Here is an 11,836-nt window from a genome sequence, read left to right on the forward strand (position 1 = left end):
GATTTAGTCTACTTTATCAATTTTTCCTTTCCAGGCTTATGCTTTCAGTGTCAAGTCTACAAACTCTTCACCTAGCCCTGTACCAAAGATTTTCTCCTTTTCTTCCCCCAAATTTTTATAGTTTTACAATTATTTATGTTTCTGAACCATTTTGAGTTAATTTTTTTAAAGGTATGAGATTTAGGTCAGGGGTTTTTGTCTCTTTTTTAAATTTTTTTTTGGGGGGGTGTTGTTTTTTTTCTTTTTGCCTATGGATGTTCAATTGCTCCAATACAATTCACTAAAAAGATATCTTTCCTCCATTGAATTGGTTTTCAACCTTTGTCAAAATAAGTTGGTCATACTTGTGTGGGTTTATTTCTTGATTCTCTATCTCATTAATCTATGTCTGTCCTTTGGCCAGTATCACACAGTCTTAAACTATTTAATGTCTTGAAATCAAGTAGACTGGTTCCTCCCACTTTAACCTTCTGTTATATAAGTTGTAGAATAATCTTGTTCATATCTATTAAAAATCTTGCTGGAATTTTGATAGGTATTCTGTTAAACCTGTATATCAATTTGAGGAGAATTGATATTTTTACTATGTTGAATTTTCCAGTCCATGAACATGGTATGGCTTTCCATTTTTTAAAAGATATTATTCTATTTTTTCATCATTATGTAGTTTTCATTACACAAGTCCTATACATGTTTTTTTTTAGATTTATAACTAAGTATTTCTCTTTTTTCTAATTTTAAATTGTATTTTTCTTTCACTGTTCATGTGTTCATTGCTAGCATGTAGAAACAAAATTGATATTTGTGAGTTTATCCTGTAACCTTCTTAATCTTAGTCATTAGTTTCAGGAGTTTTTGATAGATTTTATGTGATTCTCTACATAAACAATAATGTCATCTGCAAATAGGGACAGTTTTATTTCTCCCTTTCCTATTCTGTATTCCCTTTCTTCTTTTTTGCTTTATTGCATTGGCTAAAAATTCCTGTAGTATGTTGAATAAGAGCTGTGAGAGCAGATATTTTGTATTTTTCACAGTTTTAGGAGAAAATCCTTCAGTCCTTCACCTTTAAGTATAATTTAGCTATAGGGTTTTTGTAGATGCTTTATCGAGTTGAGGAAATTTTCCTTTATTCCTGTTTTTCTGGAAATTTCTTTTCATGGATGCATGTTGAATTGTGTCAAATTCTTTTCTATAATGACTAATGTGATCATATGATTTTTCTCCTTTAGCTGTTAATGTGGTGGATTATATTAATTAATTTTCAAATACTGACCCAAACTTGCTTCCCTGGAATAAACTTCACTTGTCATTAATTAATTTTCAAATACTGAACCAAACTTGCTTCCTTGGAATAAACTTCACTTGTCATCATATATAATTTTTATTATACATTGACTAATTCTATTTGCTAATATTTTATTAAGGGTTTTTAGTCTATATTCATAAGGGATATTGGTCTGTAGTTTTCTTTCTTTGTACTGTTGTTTGGTTTTTATTTTGGTGTTATACTAACTATAAAATTAATTGAGAAATGTTTCCTTCTCTTTTTTCTAGGTGAAATCATGTATAATTAGGGTCAGTTTTCTTTAAATATTTGATAGAATTTTCCAGTAAAACCATGTGGGCCTGGAGATTCTTTGGGGGCAGTTTCAAATGTATTAAATTTTCTTAATAGTTAGTGGTCTATTCATATTATCTATTTCATATTGAGTGAGCTGTGGTAGTTTGTACTCTTTGAGGAATTGGTCCATTTTGTTTAAGCTGTCAAATTTATGTGTATGGAGTATTTCATAGTATTTACTTATTATGCTTTTGATGTCTTCAGGGTCTGTAATTGTATACACTGTTTCATTGCAGATATTGGTAATCTGTGTCTTCTTTTTCCTTTATCAGTTTTATTCGTATTTTTTAAGAATCAGCTCTTTGTTGTATTGACTTTTCTCTATTGTTTTTCTGTTTTGAATTTCATTGATTCCTATTTTTATCTTTTTTTAAGATTTTATTTATTTATCCGAGAGAGAGAGAGGGAGGGAGAGAGAGAGGGAGATCATGAGAGCAGGGGAGAGGGGTAGAGGGAGAAGCAGACTCCCCTTTGATCAGGGAGCCCAATGCAGGACTCTGTCCCAGGACCCTGGGATCCTGACCTGAGCTAACGGCAGACGCTTAACCGACTAAGCCACTCACGTGCCCAATTCCTACCTTTATCTTTATTATTTCCTTCCTCTATTTGCTTTGCTCTTATTTTTCTATGTTCTCAAAGTGAGAGGTTAGAGTATTGATTTGAAATATTCTATCTTTTCTAATGTGTGTATTTTTACTATAAATTTTCCTATCATTACTGTTTTAGCTGTGTCCTAGAAACTTTGATATTTTTATTGTAATTTTTATTCAATTCGTTGTATTTTTTGTTTTCCCTTGAGAATTATTTTTTGACTCATGGGTAATTTAGTAGTGTGTTGCTTTAGTTTCCAAGAGTTTAGAGAATTTTTTTCTATTGCCTTTCTGTTACTGATTTCTATCTTTATTCCATTTTTGTAGGAGAGTACTCTGTATCATTTCAGTTCTTCTAAATTTGTTAGATATGTGTTGTGGCCCAGCATATGGTCTATCTTGGTAATATATAAGTTCCATAGACACTTGAAAACAATTTGTATTCTGCCGTTGTTAGTTGGAGTGTTCTAAATATGTTGGTTGGTGGTGGTATTGTGTTCTTCTATATCTTTGCTGATCTTCTGTCTAAGTGCTCTATCAATTCCTGAAAAGAAGGATGTATATACAGACACTATAACTCTGTGTTTGTCTTTGTCTCTTTCAGTTTACCAGTTTTTGTTTGACTTGTTTTGCAGCTCTGTTGTTTGGCACATACACATTGGGATTGGTGTCTAATTGGTAGATTGGCCCGTCTGTCATTACATAAGGTCCTTCTTTGTCTCTAGTAATTTTATTTTTTCTGTAGTAGGTGATTATCTGATATTAATATAGCCATTCCTGCTTTCCTTTGATTAATGTTTGAATGATAGATCTTTTTTATTCTTTTATTTTCCACCTGCCTATATTATATTTGAAGTTGGTTTCTTATAGACAGCATTCTTTTTAAAACATTATTATTTGGTTTTTGTTTGTTATCCTTGTTTCTTATTGCTCTGTTTTTCCTGCCTTCCTGTGGATTACTTGAACATTTTTTGGAATTCCATTTTGATTTATCCGTAGCGTTTTTGAGTATATCTCTTTATATAGCTTTTTTTAGTGGTTGCCTTTTTAGTGGTTGTATATGTATTTTATCACAGTGTACTGGTGGTGTCATTTTACCAGTCCAAATGAAGTATAGAATCTTTACTTCCTTTACATCCCTTTACCCTCCCCCATTTATAGTATATCTGTCTTAAATATTATCTCTACACACACTTAGAACCACAACAGGCAGTGTTATAATTTTTGCTTCAATAGTAAAACATAATTTAGGACACTCAAGAAGAAAAGGAAAACCTATATATTTGCTCATATTTTGCTTATCATGTTCTTTTTTCCTTCCTGGTGTTCCAGTGTTCCTTTGATTGCTTCCTTTGTGTTTATAAGACTGCGTATAGCCATTTTTTAGACTAGCCCCAATGGCAACAAATACTTTATTTTCCTTCATCTGAAAAATCTTTATTTTTTATTCCCGAAGGGTATTTTCACTGGTTGCAGGAAACTGAGTTGACAGTTCTTTTTTTCAGCACATAAAAATACTTGACCATTTCTTCTGGCCACCATAGCTTTTGATGTAAAATATGCTGTCATTCTAAGTGTTTTATATCCTGTAGATGAGGTGTCATTTTTCTCTGGCTGTTTTGTAGATTTTTTATTTATTCTTTGTTTTCAGATGTTTAATCATGATGTGTCTTGGCATAAATTTCTTCAGGTTTATTATGTATGGAGTTTAGTTAGCTTCTTTAAATCTATACATTATGCTTTGGGGCCAGATTTGGGAAGTATTCAGCCATTATTTTTTAGGGACTATTTCATCCCTGCGCTCTTTCCTCTCTCCTTCCAGAACTCCAGTGACCCAAATTAGATGTTATAATCCATAGATCCCTGAGGCTTTGTTCATTTTTTTCAGTCCATTTTCTCTGTTATGCAGATTGGGCAATATTTATTGCTGTATCTGCCATTTAACTAATTTTTTCTTCTGTCCCTTCAATTCTGCTATTGAGCCCATCCACTGAGCTTTTTTTTTTTTTTTTTTTTTTGGTTATTATATTTGTCAGTTCTAAAATACTTACTTGATACTTTTTTACATCTTCTAATTTTTTGCTGAGTGAGACTTTTTCTTTCTTTCCTGTGGCTTGCTATTTTTTTTATTTCCCAAACATGTTCATAAGTGCTTAGTGAAGCATTTTTAAAATCACACATGGTTTAGAATCCTTGCCAGAAAATTCTAACATCCCTTTCATCTCAGTTGTTAGCATCTACGGATGACTTTTTACATTCTGTTTGAGATCTTCCAGGTTCTTGGAATGACAGGTAACTTTGGATTGAAGCAGGATATTTTCTTATTCTTCTCTGAGATATTTTGTATCTTATTTAAACCTTCTATTTTAGTTGACTTTCTCTGACATTGCTCCATTAGGAGAAACAGGGAAGCACTGCATTTTTACTGCCATGTGGAGGTAGAAATCTAGTTTCCCCACTTGGACTCTGCTGATATCCAGAGAGTAAGCAGCTCCTCATTACTGCTTGGCAGGGGTGGGAGTTCCAGATCTTGTGTGGTGTCCACGAGTAGGGGTAGCCTCATTGGTGTTGATCAATGGTGAAAGTCCTAACTCTCTACTAGGCCTGCCCTGATAGCACCACAGTGGGGAGGGAGAAGGATACCTCATTACTGTCTAGCTGGAGTGGGGAAGGGGGTGGATTTCAGGCCCTCCACATGGTCTCCACTGACTTCATGAGGTGGGATACCTTGTTACCAGTCAACAGAGATGAAAGTACTGTTTCCCTATTTGACTTTCTCTGTTACCATGCTGGTGAGGATGATAGGGTACGGCATTACACCTTGATTAGGGTCTGATGTAGGCTTCCCACTCATACTTTCTGGTATGAGTAGGTGGGTCCACAGTTTCTCTGTGGTGATGGCTGGAGTACAGTAGTTGTCCACAGGTTTTCTGTCTTGCTGGGCTGCACCTTTCTTGGTTCTTTGGCTAGAGAAAACAGGCTTTTGGGGGGATTTTTTTTTTTTTTGGTCTACACTCATTAGTCTGTGTGGGTTGCTAGTGTCTTTGCTTCAAAGTCTAGGATATATGAGGCAAAAAGATAACTCTGGGAATGCCACTATGTTGTTTCTTAGGCCCTGGGGTCGTTAGCCAGTCTGCCTTCTGCTTTCCTCCTCTCAGAGTCTTGTTATATTTGTCTTACATATAGTGTCCAAATTTTCTCAGTCATACTTAATAGGAGGAATATAGAAAAGTATGTGTATAGTTAGAAATTTTAGATAACATTAGATCTGTCTCTCCTGGTGAATTCAAAACTTAATTTTAACATACTCTTAAGGAAAACCTTTGTAACGAGATTTTAGCAGGGTCTTCCTTAAATCACTAGGATTAGTTTGTATTTGTAAGGAGAGAACTTGTCCTATTTTATTTCATTTTATTTATTTATTTTTATTTTTTTAGAAAGAGAGAGAACGTGAATGGGGGCTGGAAGGGAGAGGCAGAGGGAGAGAGAGAGAGAGAATCTTAAGCAGGCTCCATGCCCAGCATGAAGCCCAAAGCAGGGCTTGATCACACAACCCTGAGATCATGACCTGAGCCGAAATCAAGAGTTGGACACTTAACCAACTGAGATACCCAGGTGCCCCAGAAATTGTCCTATTTTAAATTAATGACAGAGACACTTACAACCATTATTCTTAGGTAATCTTATTTTGACAGAAAAATAAAGTTATAATAATTATGATGTGTAGAAAAACAAGTATATTCAAATATACTTCAAATGCTTATAATTTTAATGTTCTTCTCATATATCTCTTACCTCATTATATTCTTTTACAGTTAAGTGGTAGAAAACAAAATTGTATAGTCATAAAATCCAAAATGTTTTTCGAAAGTAAATTATTGTTCTTAATGACTATATATGTCTCTATTATCTCCAAAGTACCAAATTGGTATAATTAATTCATTGAATATTTATTTAAAACATTGTGTAAAAAATAGTATGTTCTGTCATTGCACTAGAGATATAATGATGAGCAAAACATACACAGTTCCTGCTTTAATCAAATGTGCTATTCTTTTACAATAAATTAGCAAAATAAAAATGAAATCAAATCTTCTATGAAAACATTTTATGTGTTTTTATGAATAGTGCTGCTCAGGAAAATTAGAATATTATCTCTTGAATATGTTACTCCAAATACTGTAGATAGAGAAATACAGACTTCTCAAACAGTGGCATTTATCACCAACATTTATTGAAATTAAATTGAAAACAAAAATTATATCATGAAACATTCCATTGATATACAATGAACAGATTTCAGTAGATTCTGAAATATCTCATGGATTTTTAATACCAGTTTAGAGCGCAACATAGTTTAGACAATGTTACTCCATGAAGGCGGTGCTTGTTAATTGTTTATATTAGCTGAAAGCGGTAAAATCATCCAAGGACTCTGTTAGTGTTAGAATAATAATTTACCAAGACAATTACCACATACTGGAATTTTTTGCAGCTCTAATTCAGTATTATTAATAATGGATAAAATTGCACTTTTCTCAGGTTGCTGTGGGCAGCAGGGAATTATTTCAATGAATATTTCAGCACATTATTTTAATCATTGTTCCACCAAATCCAACTAGGCAATATTTTATGGTTCTTAATTCAGTCTACTAAGAAACCGTGGTCATTAAATTGCAAACTATTTGTAGTGAGGTCTGTCCTGTGATTTACAAGCCTTGTTAAAAACAGTGTAAAAGAATGAAAACTGTGCCATTACTACTTGTAATTGTTACTAAACTCCCCATGATTAATGTTTTCAGGAGAAGGAAGAACATTGTAGAGAAAGCAGAACTGAGTATTACAGGGCTTAAAATATAAGAATGTTACTATTTTAAGTTTTGGTCATTTGTACAGGAAACATGTATGTAAACACAATTGTAAAAGATAAAGATCTCCAAAATCATTTTAATTTTCCTTTGAGACCAAGGAAATAAAGCTTTCATGTTGTGTAAAAAAATATATTTCCCATTTTACATTGTTATTAATAGTGACGACTGTTTATTTTCTCATTCCTAGCCAACTGCATGATTTCTGGCGTTTGGATTACTGGGAAGATGATCTTCGCCGAAGGAGACGGTTTGTTCGTAATGCGTTTGGCTCCACTCACGCTGAAGCACTCCTCAAGGCTGCAGTAGAGTATGGTCAGTACCAATGCCTCTTACACAAAAATACTCTGGATATGACGTAACTCTTTGTGGTTGGTAATTCATTTTTTTCACTAACACATAAAATTCTCCATGTTGTAAGTCAAAAATACTGTGTTCTGCTTTATCCTTCAGCATCATGTAGGTGACACTTAATCAACCCAGTTCTTCGCCCATGATGTGTGTTAGACCTTTCAGCTTCTTAATAGACTAAAAGACCTTATGTAACTGGTTATTACCCAACGTCTATCTCATACAGCCTAAAACAAGAGTAAAGTGAGTTTCTTTTTCAGTGTCTTTCAAACTTTGGTGACCAAGACACAAGGTGTAAAAAATATATATGATTATAATTGAGTACTCAGACTTAAATATTTTTATGGATAATTTGTATATATATACACACACTCATGTATACTGTGTGAATATACATATATACATGAAATATATATGCACATACATGTGGCATTTGTATTTATATATATATGCACATAGTTGTGTATTTAACTGAAACAAATGCCTTATTAATAATCTCATTACATGACATTCTCTATTTTATTAGTAGTCTATTCTTTTCTGTCTAAAAAAATAAAATTAAAATAAATCCTGCTACAATATGTCCATTTAAGTTCCCAGCCCTCCTTTGGGTTGCAAATAAAGTTTAAAAAAGACCATCTCACATTAAAGATATCATCAACTGTCACACTACAGTAGAACTAACCTAATTTGTCTTTTAAAAAATGTATAATAAATAGAAAACATGAAAATACTTGCTGTCTACCAAGAAGTATAAATAGGACTATTTTGTCCCATTTTTAAGTGCTCTAACAAGTTTAAGTGTGATTTACCATCTCAAAATTTTACAAACTCTGTACACTCAGAAAATACCGTTGATGAATACTGTTTATACATTTTTGTTATTAACCACTTTTATTCTTACAATTACTTTTGTTATTATTAGGTTAATTTTCATTTACTTGAGTGTGATAAGTGAGCCATCTGTTTTAAAATTTACCATAGTTTATAACATTCGTAACTATTCATGTTCTTGATGGATTAAACAGAGAAAATACTTAATCTTGATAAAAAGAAAATGTGCAAAGGTTTTAAAATTTGTTGTGCAAATAGTCTGTGAATTGATATAACTTAGTAAGAGTCAAACATAGTTAAATAAATACACGAGGATTTCATATGAAGCTATTATGCCTAAGATAAAAGTTACAACATAACTTTATATGATAAAAGTAACTAACAGAAAGATTATACTAGAAAGAAAACTTATAGTTGACCAGTACTATAGGGGATTTCTTCAATCAACAAGAGAGATCACCAAAGGGATTTTTGAGCACCTAAGGATTTAAACTTAACTTGAGGTATTATAATTATGCTTAAAATGAGGTATTATCTTTATGCTCTGTAGAAGAGATTTTTAGAAATACCTACTTCAAGTGGCATGCTTTGTAATGTAAACTTAAAATTATTTAAACTCCATTTCGTATACCCAATAATTTAGACTTTTTCACCAACTCATCCTATTTGAATTCATCCCATTTGAAAACAGAAACATCTAGAGATAATTTGTAACAGAGTTAGGCTAAATTGATATTATTGGTAATAATGAGTTGCCAAGGGTTTAATTACATAGGATCCACATTTTACTACATTCAGCATTCTATAGGTTGCTTTTAAAAAGTCTCTTAGAAAAAAAATTTTTTGGTTCTCTATAAAAGTGGAAACTTGATTTAATTTATAAAATATCTCTATTATTAAACCATTGTTAAAGCCTATCAGAAACAAATTTTAAAATCTTTTACCTTAAAATCTTTTTTTTTTTTTTTTAGATTTTATTTATTTATTTGACAGAGAGAGACACAGCGAGAGAGGGAACACAAGCAGGGGGAGTGGGAGAGGGAGAAGCAGGCTTCCCGCGGAGCAGGGAGCCCCATGCGATGCTCGATCCCAGGACCCTGGGATCATGACCTGAGCCGAAGGCAGACGCTTAACGACTGAGCCACCCAGGCGCCCCTACCTTAAAATCTTTTAAGACATCTGATAGGTTATGGTAACATAGTAACTATTGTTAATGAACCTAAACTGAAAATAGTAGTCTAATTTTGAAATAGATGAAAGATGTAGGTGATACTAAATATCCTGTGTGTGTGGTATAAGAGTATTTTAAAATATATAGCAGTTTATGAATTTTAAATACTGAATCATCATCATCAGTATTCACAACTTACTATCTCTCTTGAGTTGGGTTCTTTGATAGAAGGAAACGGGTATTTTTTTTATTTTATTCATATCTAGAACAAAGACCACGTGTATGCCGTAAAATATTCAGGAAAGCTATATGGTACCCATGCCAGAGTTATTATCACATCATTGTCAGGATTAGGGTCATGTGATGGAAGACAAAGGAGAACTAAAACAATTCTACCTCCAAAAACAACTTAAGAGCATACTCCTTCAACCTTCATCACGGTTCACATCAGTGGACTTTTGGAACCATGCTGACAGTAGGTAGGGAGTAAAATATGGAGGATTGTCAAGAGTGAGTGGAAAAGTACTCCCTGGTGTGATCTGTTCATAGAAATAGAAGGAGGTGGGGGGGCACCTGGGTGGCTCAGATGCTTAAGCGTCTGCCTTTAGCTCAGGTCATGATCCCAGGGTCCTGGGATCGAGCCCCACATCAGGCTCCTGGCTCAGCAAGGAGCCTGCTTCTCCCTCTCCCTCTGCCTCTCTCCCTGCTCATGCTTTCTCTCTCTCTCTCTCTGTATCTCTGTGTCTCAAATGAATACATAAAAAAATCTTAAAAAAAAAAAAAAGAAATAGAAGGAGGTGGGGCACCTGAGTGGCTTAGACAGTTAAGTGTCCAACACTTGATTTCAGCTCAGGTTATGATCTCGGGGGTCATAAGATCAAGCCCCACATGGGGCTCCATTCTCAGCAGGGAGTCTGCTTGAGATTCTCTCTCCCTCTGCCTCTGTCCCTCCCTCCTTTCATCTCTCTCTCTCTCAAATAAGTAAATAAATTTAAAAAAAAAAAAAACAAGAAAAGAAATAGAATGAGGAATTACAAACTGCTAAGAGAAAAACGTGATATTGAATCATCCTCCAAACTCTTAATGTGCCTCCTAACCCATATAGAAAGTATTTCTTCAGAAGAAATAGGAAATAAATATCAGTAATTATTACAAAGTACTTTATCCAATAAAAATAAATGTTGAAAACCTTAACTGAAAACACATTTTGTGTATTTTAAATAAAGCTTTTGTATTCACATATTGCTAAAACATTCATATAAAAGTCAAAAATTCAGCCCATCATCTGACCACTCTGCCTGCCTTTACACATTTAAATGTGTTTAAGTATCTTAGAGTCTAGCAGTGGGTAGACTAACACCCAAATGATTGAATGATTGGGTTTGTGTAGACCTAGAAAAGGTGTATTTTTTGTATAAACCTTCACATTTTGAGAGGGCTTCTAGGACAAATTGAAATTCAATGTGTTCCTTCCTCTATGTTAAATAATTATACTATTTCAATTTCCCTATGCATTCTATCTTGAAAGTTAAGCATTAAATGCCCAGAAACTCTGCTACAATCTCTGGTCAAAATAATTTTTGTATTCCTCTACACTGTGGCAACAAAATTCTTTTAGGAATGGAAGGATATTTTATGAGTGGAACTTTCAGTATGGCTAGAGTGTTTGAATCAGTGATCAGAGTTTTCGGAATTTTAAACAGGTTGTACAAGCTGAGGAAATATCCTTCAATTACTTCAATAGGGAATACTTACATGGCCATCAGAGCAGTCCCTGGGATTTGAACACTGGTCAGGTCTATCTGTTCATTCCTGGTATGCTCAGTTTCAAGACTGTGAGCCTGGATTCATGTAAAAGAACTGAAACTGAACTAGCAGACTTAATATTTTATTTAAAACTTTTTGAATCACTTGATTTTTCCCTAAATTCAAACATTTAGATTAAATTGTAGTTAAACTTTAATGGGATGGGCAAAAATATTTAGCCATAATTTGGACATTCTTTTCAGACAATTTATGTGGAGCCACAAAGCAAATATCTTAACAGGGCTTTCTTTTATATGAGCAAATAATCAGAATTGGATATATTTTCAAGACAAAAAGGACAATAATTTTGTTTCATATTGACTTTGGAAAGCTTTCCCTCCGATTTCATTATTAAAACTTTTGGTTGACCTTTTTCTATTAGAAAACATCCTTGGGCGCCTGGGTGGCTCAGTTGGTTAAGCGACTGCCTTCGGCTCAGGTCATGATCCTGGAGTCCCGGGATCGAGTCCCGCATTGGGCTCCCTGCTCGGCAGGGAGCCTGCTTCTCCCTCTGACCCTCCCCCCTCTCATGTGCTCTCTGTCTCTCTCATTCTCTCTGTCTCAAATAAATAAATAAAATCTTTAAAAAAAA

General features: G+C 33.8%; 1 protein-coding gene across 1 annotated transcript in view; it reads left to right on the forward strand.

The window, feature by feature from the left end:
• NBEA (neurobeachin) overlaps positions 1-11,836 on the forward strand; it is a 609,173-nt gene that overhangs the window by 370,482 nt on the left and 226,855 nt on the right. The window contains exon 33 of the mRNA XM_081815498.1: positions 7,169-7,397. Coding sequence (XP_081671624.1) covers positions 7,169-7,397 — 229 coding nt within the window. The remainder of the gene's footprint in view (positions 1-7,168; positions 7,398-11,836) is intronic.

Source organism: Leptonychotes weddellii, chromosome 3 (assembly GCF_054177405.1).
Source record: "Leptonychotes weddellii isolate Sample4059 chromosome 3, ASM5417740v2, whole genome shotgun sequence".
In the NCBI taxonomy this organism is placed as follows: domain Eukaryota; kingdom Metazoa; phylum Chordata; class Mammalia; order Carnivora; family Phocidae; genus Leptonychotes; species Leptonychotes weddellii.